Source organism: Garra rufa, chromosome 9 (assembly GCF_049309525.1).
Source record: "Garra rufa chromosome 9, GarRuf1.0, whole genome shotgun sequence".
Classification (NCBI taxonomy): Eukaryota; Metazoa; Chordata; class Actinopteri; order Cypriniformes; family Cyprinidae; genus Garra; species Garra rufa.
The window spans coordinates 32159030-32185647 of record NC_133369.1 but is presented as its reverse complement, the minus strand read 5'-3'; the positions used below and the strand labels follow the sequence as shown (position 1 = coordinate 32185647).

The following is a 26618-nucleotide window of genomic DNA, read 5'->3' as shown; positions in this document are numbered from 1 at the left end:
GCTAATTCACACCTAAAACGTTAAAAAGAACTGAAATAACCGATTGAAACCTTTAATTGAATAATATGGAGATAGTGCTAAGCACAGACATGACCATGCCTGTGATCAATGATGTACTTAACAGATGATTCACACAGCATTCAATCCGAACATTTCCTGACACCGAGAGAGAGAGAATTCAGCATGGCCACACACAGGACATCTCAGACATTTGCTCCACCCAAAGAGGATATGCATGTGGAGCCTGTAGAGGGGCTGAAACTATCCAACCTGAATCACAACTTTTTCCCTGTTCGGGGGTAAAGTCCTGTGCGTGTGTATGAAATCACATGGCATTTTAAGAATGCTTCAAAGATGGCGGTTTGTGGTAACAGGGTGCAGAAAAGTGCATATTTGAAGGTGCTCGTACGGGAGCGATGGCACGCCGTCCAGGCGAGTTTGAGCGACGAGTCGCTGACGCTCAGCTGCGAGGAGCCCGCGACAGACACCAGCCTTAACCTGAACGGCATCACCACCAACGGCTCCTACGACCAACCGGACCCCACGAACAGCCCTAAAGCCGGAGTAAGGACTCCTTTTACGGATTCACAAGTGCCCGAAGCGATTGCGAACCGCAAAAGATGTGTCAAAGTGATCAAGCAGGAGGTCGGTGGATTAGGGATAAGCATCAAAGGCGGGAAGGAGAACAAGATGCCTATTCTTATTAGTAAAATTTTCAAAGGTCTAGCTGCGGACCAGACCCAAGCGCTCTACGTGGGGGACGCGATACTGTCCGTGAACGGGATCAACCTACGGGACGCCACGCACGACGAGGCGGTGCAGGTGCTGAAGAAAGCGGGCAGAGAAGTTATGTTGGAAGGTAAGGAGAAGGGTTAGAAAACTGTCAGGGGCTGTTGAGTTGGAGTATGGAGGTTTGTCAGGTGAGAACTGAATCACAACATTGGCAAGATAGATAAAGCTACTTTGTTGTAAATACATACCTGTCTAAAACCAGTTTACAGGCTAGACTGGTTTAAGCTGTTTTTTTTTTCTTTATCAAGTTTCCCAGCTAAACCAACTAAATTCCTTTTTGGAGATGAGCTAGACCTGCATAAACCAGCTTAGACCAGCAAGCCAGGCTGTTATGAAGGTACTGCAAACACGTCCTTCACTTACACCTGTGGAAGGTCGTTTCTGAAGTGATGAACGTGTTTGCTGTGCCCTGCAGTTCTACATTAAGGATGAAGGCACCCTTGAGAGTGATAAAGCTATGAAATTCCTGTCACTGCATCATAAAAGCATACCTCAGATTTCAGAGGGACGTTGATAACTTTGTCACTCTGCAGGATGTTTTCATTTCGCTTAGTCATGTTGAAGGTTTTCACAATACAGCTAAAGATTTTAGGAAATGTGTCTAGACACATTACATTGCAATTGCATTGCAACAGCAGCTAGAAATGAAATACATGCGGCATGCCACATAAAATACACAAATAGTGCAAACTTATTTAATTTACAGAAATTAAGAGCTAAATTCCGAGCACATTTATCTATTTTTATGCTTTTAAAATTAGATCGGGGACAATTGCATAAACTTAGTTACTACAGACTATAAGAACTATTCTTACTTTTAGGTTTCAAATTAGACCAATTTATGTTTTTATGTATGTGATAAAAAGTTCAAAACAAAAATTATTCAGACAACAGATATAACTTTGATATTTTTTTTACTAGTGGGTGCAGGACACTATAGTTTATCTATGTAAATGAGGATAGCAAAATAAATTAAACTCTGACATATTATACCCAAAAACTCTTCTTTCAGAATCAGTGCACTACCAGTAAACATTTGGCACTACCAACTAAAAATTTGATTTGACACTTTGACCTGACCATGTTTTGTTACATATCTTTCTATCAAAGCTATCTGACATTATCATTATCATTTGTTCTGACACAGTTTAACTATTGAGTTCTTGTAATATTTTATTACCATTTTCTAAAATAGAGCGAATAAACTGTGATAATGTGAGAAATGCTGAAGGTGTCCGAATAAATTCTGGTTTGACTCTATGTATAGTCTTTTAAAAAAAAGAAAGAAAGAAAAAATAGATGACTTGTCTAGTCTAAGCATTTTATGCAACCAGGCACAGAATATGGGATAATTTACAGAAAATGCAGCAATTCAGGCAAATGTATTGTCTTTATTCTGTCAAATATACTATTGTAAGAATGTATCCTGTTGTAATCTGTATTTCCATGTACATCTTAAAATCCCAGTCACACAGTATATGCAAAGCTGTTACACTATCAGTCAGGAAATACTGTTGTATTAGCTGTTCTCTGCTATGAGAGACTTTATATCTGCTAGCACTGTATCATTTTTTTCATGATATTCAGGGGTTTTCCTGTACACTGACCTGAGGGTCAGATTAGTCACCTTCTGTAAATAATTTAAACGGGGTATTGGAGCTCAGCGGTGGAGATGTTTTGGTGTGTGCGTCAGTGTTTTGAATTCTGCATCTGACCTGTTGAAACACTGTAAACGTTTGTCGGTTGTGACAGATTCCTATCAGATTACTTTGGAAACGTAACGCTTCTATTTATTGCTTTCGAGTTAATTCAAGCGACTAAATACCAAGATTTCATATCTATATTTGGCCTGTTCGGTGACTTCGCAGCTCCCCACCTGACGTCTTTATGACTAAGTGAATGCAGATGTGCTGTATTTTGTCATATCGTCATGCTTCTCGGATTGAATTGCCTTCAGAGGTCATATCAGACTGGGTTTCAGTCGCTGATGGGACTGATGTTGGTATCTGTTTTTGTCTAGCAGCTATGATAAAAGAAAATTGGAAATTCTTGTCTCCCTCACAACGTTCCAGTATATGACTTTCTTTTCTCAATGGAGCACAAAAGAAGTATAGCACACTGCTTTGCCCATTTGGACACTGCTTTTTCCAACCCAATCTCATGGAAGGAAAATGTAACTATTTTAGAAATTGGCAATTTGTATGATTTGTATTTTTAGAAAAGAAACTAAGCATGAAGGTCCACCCCCAAACATAACCCTCAGTGGAGTGTAAGCAGATTGTACAAAAATGTGCAGAAAGGATGGTACAAATTCATAAAAATTTGCCTCCAATTAACTAAAAGATAAAATAGTTCTTTGTTGACTTTTTCCCATGGAGTGATGGTGAACGATTATGACCAGATGATGTTAAATATGGTACATAAAGTGTCATCAAAATGTAAATATTCTCATAAACAATCATGCCCCCCCACCTCCGGAATGATTTGCGATACACGCTTTGAAGTCCTGATCTGAATTAAATGTCTCTCCTCGATATGCATTTTAAGGTCCCAATCTGAATCAAATGACTCGCGATATGCATTTTAAGGTCCCAATCTGAATCAAATGACTCGTGATAAACACTTTGAAGTCCCAATCTGAATTAGATGGCTCGCGATATGCGCTTTGAAGTTCTGATCTGAATCAAATGACTCTCCCCAGTAGGGTTGTCACGATACCATAAAAATGACTTACGATACTATACCAGATGAAGTATCACAATACCGAGTAGTATCGCGATACCATGCAGTTTTCATTCATTTAAAATTAAATTCTACAAAAATGAATCAAAATTTCATTAATAAAAAGATGTAAATGAAAACAGACAAGATTTTTCTCTGAATCCATTAAAAATCATGTAAACAAAACTCATCTGAGCACTGCACAGAAGCTTTATGGAGTGACATTTAGATGTGGTATTTATACATTTAGACTGTACTTATAATTGCATAAATAATGGTATAAGATTAATGTTTTAAATACAAAACTTAAACTTAAAACCACCAGCAGGTGGCAGCAGTGTTCATGATTGAATCACTGAATCGTTCAAACGATTCTTTCAAAACGTTTGAATCATTCAGGTTGTGGATTAAATCACTGTTTTCTGAATGGCTTAGTGAATCAGTGATTCGCCCAAACCAACGCGGATTCGGATTCGAACACAGAAACGAAACAAAAACATCTTGCTTTTCTTGCTGAAGGAGCATTTATGCTTGCATATCTTGAAATTTCAAAGTTACCAGTTTGTATATTAAAACGTATTCATTTATAATGTTGAAAAAATATATATACAATGATTGATAAGAACTAAGTGCAAAGCCACTATGTTCATGAATGGAACTGCATTCGTGCTTGCAAAGATGCTTCCAGAAACGAATTATTACACGTGTTCTAAGAGTGGGTAAATGAATAAAAATACGAAAATACTTTCTTGTAAAATATTTTTATGTTGAATAATTGATTAAGCTGCTATTTTTAAATTACTTAAGACGGTGTGAATCTGACCCTCTCTTCTGATAAACTGCAGCGTGAACAACGACGTGCGCACGGTACTACCGTGTGGACGATACTACCGTTTCAAAAATGCAATGGCACCGCGGGTATTTTTAAGCTTTAGTATCGCGATACTACCGTGGTACCGGTATACCGTGCAACCCTACTCCCCAGATGGCATATGTACATCTGCAAGATGTCTGTTATAGATCGCATGGTCTGGAAAGCGTCTGCTGTGTACAAACTGTTGACAGACATCTGTAAAATGTCAGTTTTACATACATTCTAAATCATAAACATCTTAAAGACATCTAATAAACGTCTGTTTGACATCAAAAAGGAAACATCCTATAAACGTTTTTTTCTAAACGTGGAAGTCACACATGACTCTTAACCTGAAGAATGCTTTGTATTTCTGGTCTCCAGTGTTTCTAGTCAAATTACCGTATATTCCGAGTTGATAATCTAATGTTAAACCTATTAAAATGTTTTTATAAAGCACATGGCTCCATAGCGCCATCAGTGCCTTACTCTTAAAAGTTTAATGAGTGTGTAGATGACACAAAGCTGCCAACAAAGCTACGCTATTTGAATGGGCTCCTATGATGACCGGAACAATCGGTAGTTAGAATTCGTAATGCGTCGCTCATTGTTTGATCAGGAAAAATGTCTATAGATGTATTGCAGATGAGCAAACACTCTAATAAATACGTCTTTCAGATGTAAATGCAGACATCAAATAGACGCCTCCGCGATGTACAGTTCAGGGGTGATACACGATTTGAAGTCCCGAAGTCAAATGACTCGTGATGCGCGTTTTGGAGTCCTGATCTGAATCAAATGACATCCTGATCTGAATCAAATGACTCATGATACGTGTTTTCAAAGTCCTGATCCGAATCAAATGACGTCCCATTCTGAAGTAAATTACTTGCGATACGCACTTTGAAATCCCAATCTGAATCAAATGACTTACGTTACACTTTTTAAAGTCCCAATCTGCATCAAATGATTCGCGATACGCATTTTGAAGTCCTGATCTGAATCAAATGACTCGTGATACACCCTCTGAATCAAATGACTCGCAGAACGCCCTTTTAAGTCCCTATCTGTATCGAATGACTCGCGATACACGCTCTGAAGCCCCGATCTGAATCAAATGACTCGCAGAACTCCGTTTTAAGCCCCGATCTGAATCAAATGATTTGTGATACGCATTTCGAAGTCCAAATCGGAATCAAATGACTCGAGATACAGTACACACTCTGAAGCCCGATCTGAATCAAATGACTCGCGATACACGCTCTGAAGCCCCGATCTGAATTAAATGACTCACAAAAGGCGCTTTGAAGCCCTGATCTGAATCAAATGACTGTATAATGTTTAATCCAACCTTGTGGGTAGTTTTAAAAATTATTATATTTCTTGGTCAAAATTAACACAAAAATAGGATGCCAATTAACATTTATTAATATGTTCAATAAATGATAATTCATAGCTTTTTATTGCATTTTTAAATTGCTTATGAAATGTTCACATTTTGATTATTGGTGATGCCTCTAATAATTATGTGCCTGATTTTTAACTTAAAACCTATTTTGGGTTCATTTTAAGACAGATATATAGTAATTTTTTGAAACAATAGTTGAGTTAAATAAAACTACCCAAAAAGTTGGGTTAAACATTTAACCCAGCGTGTATAGCCACCATTCACTTTCATTGTATACATTTTTTGTGTTCCACAAAAGGAAGTAAATTATGATTGAATAATTTGTGGGTGAACTATTGCTTCTGGTGTACTTTTTAAAAGTTAAAAACTAGTGTTATACTTCTTTTTGAAAAGCAGAAAATTAATCATATAAGCATGAATTTGATTCTTATGGAGCACTCATGTTATCATCAGCACACTTTGAAAAATTAATGAAACATTTCACTAGTTAGACTCATCATTGCAAATCTTCAAACAGAAACTCTAACTGAAAAGAAAAGTGTCCAACTAGTGTTAACATAAAGGTCAATTAAGTTCATAGTTTAGGAAAAATGCACAGCTACGTCACTTAACACCACATCCAATATATCAATCAATTGTTGACCATCTGACTCACTATTTTGCTCCAGCTAGTGGGATTTGCATGTCAAATCAAGGCCCTTGATGCCTTTTCCCTGTCCTTGGGATTTGGCTTCTTTGAATAATTCACTTTGACATCTCTTGCCAGAAATATTTGCACATCCCTTTACTCTCACAGATGTACTACACCCAGCTTGTATTTTGCCCTGTCACCACTCTATCAATCAACACCAACTTCTTTTAACAGGCTCCCTGATGCTTTTCCATAGTCTTTGTCTATATATCCTTGAGAAACACATTTGTCCTGGGGGACAAGTCAATGTCTTTGGCAAAATTACAGAGCTAGTCACATTGAAGTCAAGGTCTCTGGATGATATTAAAGAAAAATAAGTGCAGTCTTGACAGGTTGATAGCTACCTGTCTATATGTGCCCCAAAAAGCCCAGTTCTGTAGTTATGATTTCAGTAAAAGGAGTCTTTTGTCTTTTCATGCTGCGTCAAATTAGCAATTTACCAATCGAAGTCCGAAAAGGGCTTTATTCTTCCTCTTGGAACAAAGAATCCCATTCTTAAAAAGCCAGGCAGTTTGTAATGAGGCTGACCAGATAAACACAGCACACAAAAAGCTGCTCGCATGTACGCCTGATGTTTTATGAAGATAAATGAAATGTGTGTTCAGGCGCTGAGTGTTCAACAACACACTATTGTACTGCAAATAATTGCATATGAAATTAATAGTACTGTAGACCAGGGATGTTTTGAAGAAAATAAGAAAAATGGATTTGAGAATCTGTATTTATAGATATGCTTTAAACTAGAATCACTGGTCTCTAAAAGCACCCAATTACAGTGGTAAGTGAAGACTCGCCGTAGAAGCCTAGACAAAGAAATGGGGATAATGAAATGCTCTGGAAGTCAAGGCACATTCTAAATGTTACTAGTGCGAAGCATGACAGCATGACTCTGCAAACAGTTTTAGTTATCTTACCTAAGATAGATGCATGAGCCAAAGGCACAAATAAATCATTTCTGGAATGTGGCACCTTACGCTTTCTGTTCTCTCTCATTCGCTCATGTTTTCAGTATTGTAAATAAATGATAAAGTGGGAGAGAATGAGACCAGGATTGGAATGAGGGCTAGTCTGTTAAAGAGGGAGGGGAACTTGTAGTGAAGACCACTCTTACGAGTCACATGACCTCATTCTTAAAACATGAGGGAGCAGGGACAACACATTTGCACATGGGTCAATCTGTGTCAACTCAACTAGAGGTCCCCAGCTCAATTTTTTGATTTTGCAATGATTTCTTCTGAAGAAAGATAAATGGATATAGTGATGAAAGCCAAAATATTAAATGTCATGGATGAATTTTTACTGAGTAATTCACTATTTTGTAGAAAAGGGCAAAATGGCAATTTTCACCTGGGATTCGGAGCCAAATTACAGGGGGTTAAAATAACTTTAGAAAGATGGCAGCATCACGATGTTACTTTTACACAGAGATTGGTAGGTCTATTAGTAAAATCAGTTGACTTTAGCAATCTATGTTGCATAATGTGCCAATAGTCACCATTCAAAAATGGGGAAACAGCACTTCTCAAGTTTTTTCTCCAAAGTTTGCATGCCTGTAACTCAAGCAGTGTTGTTTTCGTCAACGATGACGATGATGAAATCATTTCGTTGACGCAACTTTTTTTCATGATGATAACGAGACGATGACGAGATAAAAATGGCTCGTTGATGACTAAAACATGACGAGACGTGTGTGAGTTTTCGTTGACGAGACGAGAATAGACGAAAATGTTAGTGGGTGGTCCGTCAGACGTTTAAAATGCAGGACATTTCTGCTTATTGTGCATGCCAATTAAAAATATCTGCCACTATGGCAAGCCGTTTTAGCATTAAATACTCTTTGCCATACTAGTAGGCTATGGCAAGCCGTTTTAGCATTAAATACTCTTTGCCATACTAGTAGGCTATGGCAAGCCGTTTTAGCATTCTATCCTTGTTTGGTTACGCCCACCACCTGGCATGCAGCGCACAACGTGCTCAACATGTCACATTGTTGTCACTCAGACAGACAGACGATTAACCATGATGGCGGCAGTTTGGAGCGTCCGAGAGCTCTTGGATTTCATCTAAATATCTTAATTTGTGTTCCGAAGGTCTTACGGGTTTGAAATGACATGAGGGTGAGTAATTAATGCTAGAATTTTCATTCTTGCTTGAACTAACCATTTAAAGATACCGGCATATGATTTTTAGGTTATAGTTTTTAATAAACTTTTCAAGTCCATACATCATTCAGTTCCAGAGATATGAGGACCTCAATGAGGCTCCATATTCAGATTCTTAAATATTTCCCATTTTTAGTGGACGAAAACCAAATGTAGGTCACCCTATGATTTACCCATGATTCACCCATGATTTACTCAGCCTCAAGCCATCCTTGGTGTATAGGACTTTCTTCTTTCAGACGAATACAATCGGAGTTGTATTAAAAATTATCCTGGCTCTAATGGCAGTGAAAGGCTGTTGAGAAAGTCCAATATAGTGCATCATAAAAAGTGCTCCGCACAGCTCCAATAGGTTAATAAAGGCCTTCTGAAGCAAGTGGATGTGTTCGAGTAAGAATTAAGAATTTTATGAACCGTAATCTCTAGCTTCCACTATCTGCACGTGCCGTTCCAGCAGATGCCATAGGACAGGGCTATTCAATTACAAATTCAGTTGGGCCAGATTGTCAAACCAAGAAGGTTAGCTGGGCCAGTCATTTTAGCAGCAAAGCAGCTCGTAATGACAAATTTTAAAACCAACACAAACAAATTTATTGAAAAACATGAGGTTTATTCGTTGTTTCTCTTTTAACTTTGGTCAGTTTACAGAGCAAAAGGTGCATACAAAAAGAGCTGAATTAACAGAATCTGAGGTAGCCTCTATTTTTTTCCACTTACAAAACAAAAAAACTGACCTAGGCCACATATCTGACCTATCTGATCACAAAGTGCATAAATCAAAATAGTGCACAGTATATTAGGCTATTACAAATAACATTGTTTCCTTTTGAAACAAAATAAACAACTTGCACACATTTGACCCAGGAACATCTCAAAGTGCATAAAATAAAAAGTGCACAGTATTCACAACTATAACAACACTGAGGGAACATATTTTAAATCACCATGTGTGATTAGGCATGCCTCTGTTAAGCACCCCACATTATATTGATGTATTGTAGGCTACAGTTACCCTGCTGACTTAGTGGGAGAAGTGGCATTTTTTGTTTTGAATGAGAGCAGTGACTTTTGGCTCGTAAGTTGTCAATGCAATTCGAAGGCATTGGTGGAGAGTATGGTCAGTCAGGGAGCAACGAGAGTTGCTTTTTATGGAGTTCATGTGTGAAAAACTTGACTCGCATGTATATGTTGATCCAAACATACTAAGCATGACGATCGCTACTTTCTTAATGTTAGGGAACTGATGTGCGTTGACATCAGTCCAAAACATTGCAGGCCCGTTAGTGGAAAGCTCCTGTGCCATGGTTACAGATGACTGCATGTCAACAAGTTCGAGTGTGAATTTCCCCTCGTCGATGGAAGGGACCAGTTTCTTAGCTCTGGCAGATAAGTCCCCTTCTATTGCAACAGTGAACGGGTCTCTGACAAAAACGGCCAACTCTGTGGGCAGATCAAGTCCATCCAATCGACCAGCAAAGTTATTTTTCAACATCGCAATGAAATCTGTCATCACATCCGTGATTTGTGCGGGGGATGAGATGCATTTGTGGAGTGTCGGAAAATGCAGCATTCTGCCTGTGCTCAAATCATTTGCGAAAAGGTCCAGTTTAACTTGGAATGCGCGCATCTGTTCCACAAGGTCGATGACAGTTTTGTCTCTGCCTTGTAGTCCCAAATTGAGATCGTTCAGGTGTTTGAATATGTCGCTCAGAAAGCATGCATCGGCCATGAAGTTGTCGTCCAGTATGCGACTCAAGTGCGTTTCTGCCTTTTTTTGCTTGCTGCCGCGGAGGAAAGTTATGATCTCTTCTCTGAGACCGCAGAAACGCTCCAGTACTTTGCCTTTGGACAGCCACCTCACGTCATTATGCAAAAGAAGGTCGTGGTGCTCAGCAGACATTTCTGACAGCAGCATGCGGAATAAGCGGTGTTGGAGGCTTGATGTGGAGCGAATAAAATTAATCATAGCCATAACGCTGTCCATTGTCGTTTTGAGCGCCCCGCTTAGTTTTGCGCAAAACACCGCCTGATGCACAATGCAGTGTAAGGAGATCAACTGAGGTGCAACAGCGGACCAACGTGCTGCCAAACCATTCACTTTCCCCGTCATGGACGGAGCCCCATCTGTCACAAGCATGCACACACGCTTCATATCCAGACCACTGTCTTTAAAAAAGGCGGAAATTTTCCCAAAGACTATATCGCCAGTTGTGTGTCCTTCTAACGGCAGTAGGCCGAGCAGCTCCTCTCGGAAGCATTTGCCATCAAAAAAACGGACATATATGCACAACTGAGCAGTATCAGTTTTGTCTGTGGACTCATCTACTGCTATAGACATAGTATCCGCTTTCATCAGGTCTCCTAACAGCGTTTCATACACATCTGCAGCAAGGATTTCAACCCTACGAATGTTTGAAGTATCTGACAGGGGTACGTTTTTTATAGCAGATACCACGCTCATTTTAATTTTATCGTCATTTATCACCTCATCCACGACAGCCAGCATACAGTCCTTCACGGTTTCAGAGTCTGTGAATGGCCTTTTCTTTTTTGCCAGTATCCAGGAAACACGAAGGGATGCTGCAGTAGCTCTCTCTTGGGCTGTGAATGACCGCACCATGGTAGTACTGCTCCGGTTGTAAGATGCAATCAAACTCTGCACTTTTGCAGCCCTCTCTTGAGATCCCTCTGGAAAATTGGTGCGAAAAGTGTGGTGTTTCTCAACGTGATGCCTCCGCACATTGTAATCTTTTACTACTCCAACGCACTCATTACAAATTAAACACATCGGTTTGGCGTTTGGATGTGGCGGTAAAATAAACAAGTATTTGTCAGTCCAGGCAGGGTTAAACTTACGGTTTTCATTATCAATTTTACGTTTCAGTGTTGAGAAAGACATATTGATAGTAATCTAAGCTACTACCGGCACGCTCTGCATTGTTTGCGTGTTGCAGGCTACGTAATTTACGTAGGAATGCGCGTTTTTGGCGGGACCATAAACATAATAAATACTTAATATTTGTATTAATATACTATATATTTATATTTATATAATATATATTTATATATATTTCTATTAAATTATATTAAATAATTTTCGAATAATATATATTAATTTATTATCTATGGGCAGAACCACGGGCTGGGCCACTCGGAGGTTGATTCTGGGCCGCATGTGGCCCGCGGGCCACCAATTGAATAGCCCTGCCATAGGATGTAGGTGAACGCGGTGATGAAAAAACACCAGTCACGAATTGGACGTACAGAACGAGGACTTGTAAAGAAAAATGTCAGAGGATTTCAATATAAGCCATAAGGAGACAGTTCCGCTGGAATGTCACTTTCTTGTAAACATGCGTACGACAGTTAGCGAAAGCTAGAGATTACAGTTAATAAAGTATGAAATAAGGATATTTTCTGATTCGCTTCAGAAGACCTTTTATTTACTCTCTGGAGCTGTGTGAAGTACTTTTTATGATGGATGGACGCACTTTATTGGACTTCATAATCCCAACACCTATTCACTGCCATTATAAAGCTTGAAAGAGCCAGGACATTTTTTAAAATAACTTCAATTGTATTTGTCTATAAGTAGAAAGTCATATACACCTAGAATAGCTTGAGGGTGAGTAAATCATGGGGTAATTTTCATTTTTGGCTAAACTATTACTTTAAGTACTTGTTGACCTGTCAGTTAATGGTTAAAGGAAATGAAAGTCAAAAACATTCAAAGTAATATCATTTCCTTGATCCAGACGGATTGTTTGGAACGCGACTCGGCCAGTTCTTGACATTGCCTTCAAAAAATGTCAGGAGACAAAGGAATGTATATTCTCAGACAAAGTCAGCCGCACATGGCAAACTATAGAGATAATTGAACAGCAGCCATAAGACTAGAATGACTGGTTTCATGTAACAATGATCCCGCGTTTTAAACACAAAAACCACCTGAGGCATAAGTCAGTGTCATTCAGGTATAATATTGGTTTCAAGCACTATTCTTCTATAAACACCCATCTCCAAATAGTTGTGCATTAGTGGAGTTACTACTTGACTTGATTTCTGTTGCTTAATTTTATATTGCTAGCAAAATCATTTCAAGTCTTCTTTATTTATATAGTGCTTTATACAATACAAATAGTTTCAAACCCACTTGTATTTTTCTTTTTAATATAAGTAGTTAATATTCCTATTTATTGGTTTTAAAGATAAATGCCTTAATAGTTTACATAGGTTTAATGGTTATACAGTGGCTGTTTGGTTGAAACTCCCTATTACGCATTAAACACTTAATCAGCACATCAGAATGATTTCTGAAGGATCATGTGACTTGTGACATTGAAGACTGAATGGGTGTTGAAAATTGAGCTTTGCTATCATGGGGATAAATTACAAACAGTTCATAGAAAACAGTTATTTTAAATTAGAATAATATTTCACAATCTTGCTGTTTTTGCTTAAATAAATGCATCCTTGATGAGCAAAACACTTCTTTCAAAAACAAAGAAACCTCGCAACATGCTTTTGAGCAATTGTGGATATTGAATATATTTAAACATTGTTAAATGACTAAAAAATGTAGCATAAAACATATATCACCAAGCCCTAATAAATACTATTGACAAATGCTTCCTTTCCACAGTGTTGTAGTTTTACATTTAGCAAGTTTCTAAAGTGAATCAGTGAAGTGCATAAATGCCACATTTAAATATATGGACAGATTTTTGGAATTTCAGTGGTGCTTATTGCGGTCATGCAACTGAAGTTCCTACTTGAACTCTCATTGTGATTGGTACTCTCAGCTCTTGCACTTAACATTCTCCCCTGAGTGCACATCATAATGAGAGCAATTAACTAGGGATGTAACGGTATCAAAACTTCACGGTATGGTAATACCTCGATATGAATGTCACGGTACGGTATTTATTGAATCATTTACAGGAAAAACAAAACTAATGAAGAGACTCGAAAAAAGTGCCAGAAGTGCTTATTAAACAGTTTACATGAACACTGAACATATCAATGGCATACAAATTAGCCATCTATCACTTTGAAACAGGAACTTCAATTTTAATAACAAAAAATTATTAAACCATGTAAAAAAAAATAAAGTTTCAATTTAGTATTCTTGAAAACTCAGAAAAAATAAAAATAGCAGACTACTTATTGCAGCTGGCCCATGTGAGTATTTGAGAACAATCACCTCATTCACTCACACACTCAATTATTCAGACAGAGACAGAGAGTTTTTTTTTAAGGAAAATTAGCATATTAACATTATCTGGTAAAAGCTGGGATCTCTGAGCATTTACAATGTCCCCTGCAACAGAAAAAACCCTCTCACTTGGGACCAGAGTATGTGAGCGGAGTGGAGCGGTAACAATTTCCCCTCCGCGCTCTGTGCTTTTAATAATCGCTCCGCTCCAGCTTCCAAGTTAGTAACATCAGCATTAAAAGAGTATAATTGCTGCTTTATGCAGTAGGGATGGGGCCGATCCGATCCAGTATCGGTATCGGGTTCCGATACCAGCTTAATTAATGGATCGGAAATTTCCGATCCAACCTAGAGAAATTTCCGATCCAGAGTTATGTCTACGTACAGTGCTGTCTGCTGAAATGACTTCACAAGTGATCCCGGGCTAGGTGACGTGTCTGTGCTCCAATGAGACACTGAGAGAGATGACATGCCTCCTTTCAGGAAATCTTCAGTTTGCAGGTAGCAGTTTAGCATTGAGCGTCATACATGTCCGCTGTGTGGAAATACTTTACGGTCGGAAACGCCGCAAAGACAGCAACGTGCAATGTTTGCAAAGCCGTTGTTCCGAGAGGTGGCACCTCGTGGATTTATTTAGTAGATTAACTGTTAAATATTACCCATCATAGAGTAAAAGTTTATAATTTGTAGACTTCGTGCGTGTTATTTTCTGTTTTTAACGTTGCCGCACACACCTGAAGCGAGCACGCGCACACAGAGAGAGAGAGAGAGAGAGAGAGAGAGACGTGATTCAAACTGCGCGATTCACAGACTGATTGCTCTTTAACGTCTCTTGAACAGAAACATTCATACAAAGTTATGTTTAAATACCCGTTGTTTTATTCTGGTAACACCGTTGGTTATGTCTTCAGTGAACCGAAACAGCTGAGAAGGAGATGCGTGCCAGTATTACGTGCATTAGGCCTTAAAGAGACAGCATCCTATAAATACCTGCAGTGAGAAGCACTAGTTATTTATCAATGAATTATTAAATTTCTGCACCTGAATACTAGTATTATTGATTTTATTAGTAACTTTATGTTGTATTCATCTACACTTGTCATTTGTGTTAGTGTTCTTGTTTTGTTACTTATTATATTAGTTCAGCTAGTTTTTGCTGTGGATTAGAAGTACTTAAAGTAAGCATTCAGTAATTAATAAACAACAAACTTTTTTTGTTTTGTTTGTTTTTTGCTGATCCGAAAAGTGCACTTATTGCACTTTTATTCAAAATGTTTAACATTTGAAAACCTTATTTTGTTGCTGCTACACAAGCAAGAATTTACTGAATTTATGTTGATCAGATGCACATTGTTCTATTTATAGTGTGAATATTTATTTTTTATTTCAAATATTTGAAAACCTTTTTGTTTTATGCAACAAGAGTGTATATTGCACTAGTATCTAGTAACCCTGTCTTGAAATTTAAATAAATATCAATTTAAACCCTTAAAGTTGCATATTTGTTTTCAGGATGGGATTTCTGCCATTTTCTAACCTCATACTTACCTCAAGTTGCTTTTTGGGAGATACTTAGACTTGCTTGTAGAGAAGTTTGTTACAGCCTCATAAAATCAACAATAATGATAATAGTCATAGTGATATAAAAGCAAATAGAGCTCTGGTATCGGAATAGTATCGGTATCGGCAGATATCCAAATTCAGGTATCGGAATCGGATCGGAAGTGAAAAAATGTGGATCGGTGCATCCCTATTATGCAGTGCAATGTTTGTAATGAAAATAAAAATACATTTTCGTCAGTTATTTTACTTATGGATCGCTGCATTTCTTACAGATTTCTGCTCATTCGAAATCGGATACCATTACATTTGTTTTAATGCATTAACAGAGTGATCGCGTGTGAATAAATGCTGTACCTGTTTAAATGATGCTTTCACCTGAAAATATTAAGTATCTAGAAAGAACAAACTTGTGAACTATAATTTACCGCCCATATGATGTCCATTGCCTTCATCATAGCCTTCACATTTTTTCTGATTTGAGTGATCCATCTCTAAGCCATCATCAAGCGAAATATGTTTAGCATGTGAATTCCTGCTTAATATGCAGTTATATTACGGACCGTTGGCATGAATAGTTCTCATGATGGAGCGGTGGTGGAGCGGTCTTGGAGCGAGTGAAAACCACGACGCTCCGACTTTTCAAACATCCGCTCCTCCCTCCATTCAGAATCACACCGCTCCACTCCTCTCACATACTCTGAGACCGCAAAGGATGATGGCCACGCCTGGGCTGATGGGAATTGTAGTTCCCGTTACCTCCCGTTCGCTCCATTCGCCTGAGAGAACTTTTCTCAGAAGACCTATCGTTTTATCGAGTCATGCGACCACGGTAGTTTCGATAAAATTTGCTATTGCGGTACGACGGTATTTACAATACCGTTACATCCCTACAATTAACGTCCACTCCCAAGTGTGAATGCTTAAGAAAAATGAATTTCTCATGAACTGTTCTCCAATAAAACATGGATTTAATAGCATGAAACCAGTCAACCATAAACACACTATTTCTCATTGCCAGTTTTCATAATTTTACACTTTGCTCAGGACTAACCTATTACGCCTTGAATGAATGTCAGCAGCGTTAGGAAACCTTTTCAAGATTTTTTTTTGAGAAGGTTATTTTTCTAATGAGACATACATGAGATGTGCATAACATGCTTCAATTTAAACAAAGAAGTCAATTTTAAACAATGAGAAGTTATAACTAACTGTTTTATCACAAAGTTACCCATTGTCTTTGTAGAACATAGCAAATCCTTTCATAGGTTTGTGTTTGTAGCCGGTCTCTTAGCTTGTCCTTGAGGATAAAGGACCACAGGAGCTCTTCCGCCTGTGAATAGAGTTCCACCTGCTGTGTGGTGGACTCTAAAGTTCTGAGTAGTGATGTTTTATGCAAGAGCTGACTGAAGAATCCTTGACCCTGAAGTACACAGTTGAATGTGAGACTTAGGCAGTGACGTCCTGAATCACTTCTGTGCTTCCTCATTCAGGTGGAGTATATGGATTATGTCGTTATTTTGTTTTTTGTTTTTTTGCTCCACCTTGTCAGCGTGAATGTGTAAAGACAGGGATTATTGTTGAGATGTGTAACCTTAAATGACCTGCCAGCTTTGTAAGTTGTGTTTCCTGTGTTAACATGTAAACTGAAGGTCATGATGGTAACACATACTTTATAGAGGCAGAGAGAAAATGCATGTCACTGTGTCTTCCTCACTGTCTTTTTGTTACGTGAGCAGTAGCACACACTTCTTATCCTAAATTCATGATACAAAGAGAAATCGTTTAAATGAGTGGTTGAATGCAAATATTAAAGGGGTCATGAACTGCCCTTTTCTATTGTTTTGTATGGTTCTCTGAGGTCCATCAATGTTACCAAGATTTTACATTAAAAAACATTATAATTTAGAAATAATAGGCTATTTTCTGTCCTGTTTTGACCCCCCTCATCAGAACTCTGTTTGAATAGGCAGATTGTAGACTCAGAAATAAATGCCCACTGATATAACTGGCCTAATAGTTGTGTATGTTTGACAGCCTACATCAGGGCTATTCAATTGGCGGCCCGCGGGCCCAATCCGGCCCGCCAATCATCTTTGTCCGGCCCGAGGGAGAAGTACGCGCAAGTGGCTTGAATTGTTTTGGCACTAATTAGTTTGTCCACTAGGCGGCAACGCTGGCCCGGGCCAGCCAAAAAAGAAAAGCAAGAGAGCCAAGAACAACAACAATCTACCAGAGACCGCAACATCAATAGACGGTAGATTTAATAAGCACTTGTTGGGCTCCAGACTGCGACCAATAGTCACATTTTTCTGCCGGTGCGACTAAATTTTGTGAGCGGTCGCATTGGCGTGACCACCGCGTTGTTCAACTCATAAGCGCTGCTATTTCTGTTTCATATGAGAAACATAAAACGGCAAACGAAACGAAAGAGAAACCAAAGCGCGCCACGTTTGAGCTGCGCAGCGCGTACCGTTTATCAGCTCGGACCGCAACGTTAACACGCTTGTCCGAGCTCAGAACAGCCGGGAACCAAAGTTGATTTCGCAACACTGTAATTGCGCAGTGCTGCGAGATCCAGTGAGAAGTGTTTGAATTCGCACAGAATGAATTAAGGTTGCTGCAAGATCTATTGAGAATAAATCAAATTCTGTTATAAACAGAGCTGAGGTATGTCAGAAAACCAGAAGTAACGCCAATTTAAGCATAGTTGAATGTTATTACAGTATTCACTTAAGGGATTGTACAACCTTTTGAAAGAGAAATTCAAGACTTTCAAACATTTTGCACAACCATTCCCAGCACGAAAAAGCTTGTATAATCCAATGTTATTTGGATGGCCAAATAACTGAATGTTATTTGGATGGCCAAAATATACTTTGTGGTAAACAAACACTAATGTAAAAAAAAAATAAAATACATCAAATCACAATTATAACCAGTATATTGCAATAATAATCTGTGTAGTTTATGCATAAACAATTTATAGTTCATGTGAAGATATTTAAATTAAAAAAAGAAAAAAAAAGAAAATAATCTAAATTAAAAGTTGTTATATATATTTCAGAGCCTATTAAATGTTGAAAATATTGGCTTTCAATTATTGAATGGACATAATATGTAAAACTGAGAGAAAATTCATTTAATAAAAACACCAGTACCAGTATTGATATCAATACTTCATTAATAATAGGCTACTTGGTTAAAAAAAAAAAAAAAATGCCATTAAACACATATTTAAAATATACTTTATGTTGTTTCTACCTTAATTTGGAGGTCCAGTGTGAAATTCTGACTATAGAAATATGCGATTAATCATGATTAATTACAGAAAAATGCATAATTTTTTTTAATGGATTGACAGACAGCACTAATGTTAACCTTTTATAGATGTTGGTGTTGTAATATTAGTTGATTTTAGTGCATTTCAATTTAATTGTATAGCCCCCCCTAGAAAGAGATCGGGACAGCCCCCATCCCATTGGCCCCCTTCAAATTTTCAGCTCGATAATTGGCCCCCAAATGAATCTAATTGAATAGCCCTGGCCTACATCCTTCATAGCTGGATCGATAGCTGTTGTGATTAAGGTTAAAAACTTATAAATGCTTAGTACATATTAAACGATCTGTAATAGCAGACAAAGCAATAGTGACCACATAATAAAAACAGTTACTCACAATTGTGTGGCGCAACAATATTGTTAGAGACAATATAGTCGGCACAGCATCGTCTTTTAGTTTCAGTCTTTCTGAAAATCAGAAAATTGTCTTATTTGTAAATTATCTGCGGTAAAATGAAGTGAATAAAGGACCATGTTTGCTGAGGTGGTCTGGAACTACATTAAAAATAAAATTTATCCACTCTTTTCAAGAAAGTTGAGTTCTGAAACTTACAACATGTTGTTATAGTATAATGACCTCTTATATGTCAAAAGATTAAGGGAATTTTGATTTGTTAGTTAATAACCTATTTAAAAGGGAAAGAGAGAGAGAAGTGTTTATTGGCACTAAAAATTAGATGGTGGTTGTAAATATGTCTTATCAGTGTGTGGACACAACCACCCTACAATGATAAAAAAAAATGTTTTCCCCTAAAAACCTAAACAGTCTTCATTATCAAGCCGTTTTGATTTTCTGAGCAGTGTGATGTCATACTGCTCAAGCCCTACCTACCGCTGACGGACTGTCCTGTATTTGAATATTTTCCCTCAGCAGTTGTACGCTGTTTGCCGTTTTCTCTGAGTCATCTTGTTCTCTGGACCTCAGAGCCACTGAGGACGCATCGAATTAGTTTAGTTTTTGATGGTAACGCGGCACCGAATACACAAAAAAACGGAAGGGAGTGGGTGGAGTCAGCAGTAGCTCATAATCATTTAAAGAGATATGCACTGAAACAGGTCACTATGAAAATAGCTTTTTTTGACAAGGTAAAATGGGTGTTGTGTTGTCTTACACAACCTTTGAGGAATTTTAACCAAAGTATGTTAGAGGCATTTCCTGAAGACCCTAAAGAATCACAGCTACTTATGGAAAATGGGCATTCGATGTCCCGTTTAAACTTAGAAGTTTTTAACAAATGGTCAGCAAATTGTGATCATGAGAAAATGCTAGCTAAATATGTTGTTTTAGTATTTGAGTTATATAAGGTTTGCAGTTTTTGCAACTCTACACTACCAGTCAAAAGTTTTTGAACAGTAAGATTTTTAATGTTTTTTTTTTAAGAATTCTCTTCTGCTCACCAAGTCTGCATTTATTTGATCCAAAATACAGCAAAAGGAGTAATATTGTGAAATATTTTTACTATTTAAAATAACTGTTTTCTATTGTAAACAAAGCAACATTTTTCAGCATCATTACTCCAGTCTTAAGTGTCACGTGATTTTTCAGAAACCATTCTAATATGCTTATTTGCTGTTTAAGAAACATTTTTTTTTTATTATTAGTATTATCAGTATTTAAAACAGTTGAGTATTTTTTTAAGGATTTTTTTTTTTGTGAAAAATAGAATCATCCAAAGATCAGCATTTATCTGAAATTAAAAGATTTTTTAACATTATATACTATACCATACGGATGCACCGAAATGAAAATTCTTGGCCGAAACCGAAAACCGAAAAAGAGGAAACCAAGGCTGAAAACCGAAAACCGAAACACCGAAAGAATTATGCCAATTATTAGTACCATTGCATTTATGGCTATGACTGTGTACTAATTTGACTAAAATCAAGGCATTGCAATTGCATAAATTAAAATTAAAGTTTCAAAGAATAAATCAGTTATATTAATTTAAACAATTATTATCAATCAAGTATTATATTACTTAAATAACATATACATATATTTTACTGCCTTTGTTAAAATTGTTTAAATTTTTATACCACATTATCCATCAGTTCACATTTACAAGTCTACGTGTTTCTCTTCCAGCAGGAGGCGCTGTCAGAATGGTAAACAAAGCAGCGCAGCAAATGACTTTGAAACGTGCAGCGCTCATATTTATTCAATGGATAGCCTTTTGAAGTTTCATTAAAATTAAGAGTTTTATTTAAGTCTTTCAAAAAACAACACTTACACAATAGTAGGAGACTAAATTAATATCAGCATATGAAGTATAATCGTGTCTCATTGTCTCTGAGAGAATGCATGTCAGATGCTGAAAGCACTGTCAGCTTTCACTTTCACTTTAATATGTTTGACATTGCTTGTGTGATATCCATTGGCTCACCTCCACGGTTTAAAACATAATTATTTATAAAAAATACAGTATATAGAAAAGGCATATCTTTAAAATGTTGTGACGTAACACCAACGTAAAGCCATTGTTTTTCACTCACTGAAGGCCACATCTGTCAGCGCAATGCGCCGATCTCTGCTCTCATCACTGGCTGCACGCACGACTGCAGACACACCCCCTCTTGAAATTTCTGCATTACAAGTTTTGCAAATCGCTATCCATTGGTCTTTCTCAGATATACTGAAATACGCCCACACTGCAGATGTGTTGCTTCAGACAAGCACGTGCAGGGCAGGCTGCGGTTTCTGTTTGCGTCAACATACTGTTTCGGCCGTGTTGTTTCGGTGATAAAAGTCTTTCGGCCGAAAACCGAAAATGCACTTTTGGGCCATTTTCGGCCGAAAGTTTTCGGTGGCCGAATATTCGGTGCATCCCTACTATACCATTTATTTTATTTTATTTATTTTTTTTAAAGGGGGGAATGCAATTATAGAAATTAATACTTATACTAGCAAGGATGCTTTAAATTGATCAAAAGTGACAAAAGTGAATAATAAGCAGCAGATCATAATTTTGAAAATTTGTTGTGAAGGATCATGTAACTGGAGTCATGATGCCAAAAATTCAGCTTTGAAATCACAGGAATAAATTATATTTTAAAATATATTCAAAAAAAAAAAAAAAAATCAAATAAATGCAGACTTGGCAGACTTGAGCAGAAGAGACTACTGTACAAAACATTAAAAATCTTTTTGTCTGGTAGTGTATATATTATAAAAGCAATTTTTTCCTGAAAACTGTTTTTAATTATTAACTACATCAGAATGAATGTCAATTCAACGGTTTATTTACTTTACATGAACAGTTGAGAAGGTCAAGATATCATATAGCATGTCACATGCTACATGCTAGTTTCATTTTATAGTAGATAACGGAATATCTAACATATTTAAGTGTCTTTGTAGACACTTAAGTCGCTGGGGGAAATTTGTAGCAATAGCCAAAAATACATTGTATGGGTCAAAATTATAGATTTTTCTTTTATGCCAAAAATCATTAGGAACTTAAGTAAAGATCATGTTCCATGAAGATTTTTTTGTAAAATTCCTACTATAAATATATCAAAATGTAAATTTTGATTAGTAATATGCGTTGCTACTTAATTTGGAGAACTTTAAAGGTGATTTTCTCAGTATTTTGATTTTTTTTTTGCACGGTCAGATTCCAGATTTTCAAATAGATGTATCTCGGCCAGATATTGTCATATCCTGACAAACCATAGATCAATAGAAAGCTTATTTGTTGAGCTTCCATATGATGTATACGTCTCAGTTTTGTAAAATTTAACCTTATGACTGGTTTTGTGGTCCAGGGTCACATATGGTTTGTGTACCCTGATTTTGAGAAGAATACATTTTGAATGTTTTCCCATCATAAATCATTCTGTTGATCTTTTATTGTACCTGCAGTTATGAATTGTTTACTTAGCACACTGCAGCATATTATGTGCAAATGTGTTTGTTGAGATGCATTTTTGCAATCTACAACTGGTATGTTACCCCCAGGCATTCAGAATGATTGTATTAAGCAAGCTGATGTCATGCCAAATAGCCAAACAGCCTATTTTAATATGTCTTCTTTATGGGTAATTGTGAAATGCCTCTAGTGTTGTGAAATGGCTCTGTGCTTGGTCAACAGCTTCCTGTAAAGATTAAGCTGTCATATGGAATGGGAGTAATTGGCCCTCAGTGTGACGTTTACCTGAGAAGCATGGCAGTTGTAATCCCCTTATTGCATCTTATCTGCACGTCCATGAGCAGATGCTTTGGCCTTGAGTTCACTGGCCTGTCATAAAACCAGCAATAATAGTCTAGCAATGCAATAGGATCCTATGCAAATGTGCGGTGAATTGATTTCCTCACTCAGGACAGCTGTGGGAGTGAAGTGGTTTGCGTAGGGGTTTCCTGCTTTCATTTTTGACTGGCTAAGGCCCAGTGCGCACATGTGATGGAAAATTAACTTGCAGAGCTGTTTTGTGTTGTTGTCGTTGAGTATGTGCATCAACTGATACTGTTTCTCATCAAAGAAGATCAGATGAAGAGAAAATGGAAACAGTTCACAGTAAATCAGATACTCGCGATAATGTTGCGACCCTTCACTAACCCTGTTCTTTTTTTTCATTCCAGTGAAGTACATGCGGGAAGCGACGCCATATGTGAAAAAAGGGTCACCGGTGTCTGAGATCGGCTGGGAGACGCCGCCTCCTGAGTCCCCTCGTCTCGGAAGTCCTCACTTCGATATCCCCAGCCCACCCTCACTGTCTTTACAGGGTGACCGCAGATACATCCCCCTCAAAATGTGCTACATAACACGTAGTATGACCGTCCCTGACCCAGAAAACAGGTACTGCTTTTTATGCATTCAATATATTGACCACAGGAAGTTTGAAAAACTTGCTGTGTAACTGTATACAAGGGCAAAATCCAATACATAAATGTTTAAAACATTATATGGTTAGTTCACCCAAAAATGTAATTTCTGTCATTAATTACTCACCCTCATGTCATTCCAAACCCGTTCATCTTCAGAACACAAATTAAGATATTTTTGATTAAATCCGAGAGCTTTCTGACCCTGGATAGACAGCAACGCAACTGCTCAACCAATTACGGTTTATCTTCTGTTTATGTCATTAATTAAAAATAGCTTTTGTGTTCCGAAGAAGAATGAAAGTCTTACAGGTTTGGAGCAACATGTGAGAAGAGTGAGTAAATGACAGAATTTCCATTTTTGGGTGAACTATCCCTTTGGTGGAGAAGGTGATTGGAAGTGTTTTAGACAATCTCTTTGTAATGCCGTCTCAGCACGAGCATATTATTCAGAGGGTGAATGTGACAACCCTGGTAATGCACTCCACACAACAAATGCTTTATGCTGGTCACTCACTCCGTCATGTTTGATGTCTAAAGAGTGCTAGTGTCCTCTGCTTGTCAGTGGATGAACCTTCATATCTTCAGAAGTGATGGAGGACAACATCAAAGTCCATGTCAACAATGACTTCAAAGTTTTTCATATGTTGCCCGAGTGCTTGAGCTGGGCACTTTCCAAAAAAACATGCCCAAAAATCACTCCAAACGAAATGCTAGATATTAAGCCAAACATGAAACAGGTCACATATTTACATGCAGTTCTGTACTACTGTGGATTAAAAGGAAGAAAGAGAGCTCACACACCATGTCCAAAAATAGTAAAAATACTGATAAAAAGATATTAAAGGGATAGTTCACCCAAACAGAAAATTACCCTATGATTTACTCACTCTCAAGCCATCCTGCACTCTAAAAAATGCTGGGTTAAAAACAACCCAACTTGGGTTATTTGGCAACCCGGCGCTGGGTAAATATTGAACAGAACACATGCTGGGTTATTTTGTTTTAGCTGGTTTTACCAAACATGATGGGTTGTTTTATTTAAGTCAACTATTGTTTAAAAAATACTATATTTCTGGCTTAAAATGAGCTGGAAAATAAAAATCACACACAGAATTACAGAGGCAATGACAATAATCAAAAGATTAAGCAGCAAGAACACCCATGGACAAAAATATAAGACATTGAAATTATTTGGATAAATACAGCATAGTTTACAATATTACATACATTTGAACATTTTAGAAATAAAAATGGGGTATTTAAAAGCAGTTTCTTAAATTTAAGTGTATTCAACCGTTCTCTATAATCACTTTTTACTGAAATACTTTTTACCGGTGTGTCTGCGTAATCTGAGCCTGTAATGGGCTGCTGTTCGCCGGGGAAACTATGAACCTTAAACTGCCGCCTCACGTTTCACTCGTATCTGAAAGATGCCGTGACTGACTCCATAACCTGCCCATAAACAAACAGTATTGAGATTAGAGAACATATTTTAGCATCAAATTAAATTAAATTCAGTATTATAATGAATAAAATCAGTTAATGTTATGCAAGGCAAAAGCGTTTCCATATCATGCATTTAGCTGACTAAAGCATTTAGCTGACTGACATCTCGTCATGTTGCGTTGCGTAAAATAATATAATTTACAGCACAATAAAGACTTTATAAATGAAATATAATGTGTACAGGACCTTTATTTTGCTGAAGAAGTGCACCGAATTGGTGGCGCTATTACCCGCTCTCTCCTGTAGAGGATTTAAAAAAGACTGCTTTCTGACTGTAACTCAACAGCTGGGTTGTTTAGTCAGAGGCAGGCTCAACCCAGCACCTAGGTAAAAAAAAAAAAAATTAAAATGACCCAACAAGCTAAGCCAAAGAAAAATCAAAAATAACCCAGCTTTTTTTTTAAGGCAAGAAAAACTACCCAACACCTGGGCTGGGTAAAAATATTAAAAACAACCCAATTAAATGACCCAGCAGGCTGAACCCAGCATTTGGGTTAAAAAAATAACCCAGCATTTTTTAGAGTGTAGGTATGACCCTAAATCGGAGTTACTTTAAAAATGTCCTGGCTCTTCCAAGCTTTATAATGGCAGTGAATGTGTGTTGAAATTTTGAAGTCCAATAAAGTGCATAAATCCATCATAAAAAGTCTGGGGGTTAATAATGGCCTTCTGAAATGAATTGATGTGGTTGTGTAAGAAAAACATCTATATTTAAAACATTATAAACCGTAATCTCTAGCTTCTGCTAAGTTCCGTACACATGTTCACGAAAGAGTGGTGTTCCAGCGGATGACGTAGGCATAGTGTTAGCTCCGGTGAGAAGTGATGAATGTGGAAGCACAGAGGAGAGAACAAAACATAACACCGGACACAAAGTAGAAGTGCAGAATGAGGATCTGTAAAGAGAAAAATGTTGGAGGATTTCAATATAAGCCAAGAGGTTTTCCTTTGCTGTAAGCAAAACTTGGTTCTTAAAAGACTAGCAAGACTTCTCACCGGAGCTTAGCTTACATTACGTCTACGTCATCTGCTGGAATGCCACTGTCTTGTGAATGCGCATATGGCAGCAAAAGCTAATGATTATGGTTTATAAAGTCGTAAATATAGATATTTTTCTTATGGAAAATGCATTGATTCATTTCAGAAGGCCTTTATTAGCCCCCCAAAGCCATGTGGAGCACTTTTTATGATGGATGGATGCTCTTTTTTTGGGCGTCACAATCTCAACAGCAATTCACTGCCATTTATAAAGCTTGGAAGATCCAGGACATTTTTAATTATAACTCTGATTCTATTTGTCTGAAAGAAAGAGGTCATTTACACCGAGGATGGCTTGATATTGAGTAAATCATGAGGTAATTTTCATTTTGGGGTAACCCTTTAAGTGACAAAAAAGGTAAGAGTACATGTTCAAGTAACAAGTGTCTATAAGATAAACTGGAACTGGTTGTATTTAATGCTTAATTGTCTTATATAAGTCATCTTATTCACACCAATTTAGATTGAAGACAAAAGTTTGAGGTCAAATTGAAATGAATACTTTT

At 37.4% G+C, this 26618-nt stretch overlaps 1 protein-coding gene across 1 annotated transcript in view; it reads left to right on the top strand.

Moving 5' to 3' along the window:
• Positions 1-275: 275 nt before the first annotated feature.
• Positions 276-26618, top strand: part of sntb1 (syntrophin, basic 1) — a 58658-nt gene continuing 32315 nt past the window's right edge. The window contains exons 1-2 of the mRNA XM_073846567.1: positions 276-859; positions 23323-23539. Coding sequence (XP_073702668.1) covers positions 355-859; positions 23323-23539 — 722 coding nt within the window. The 5' untranslated portion in view covers positions 276-354. The remainder of the gene's footprint in view (positions 860-23322; positions 23540-26618) is intronic.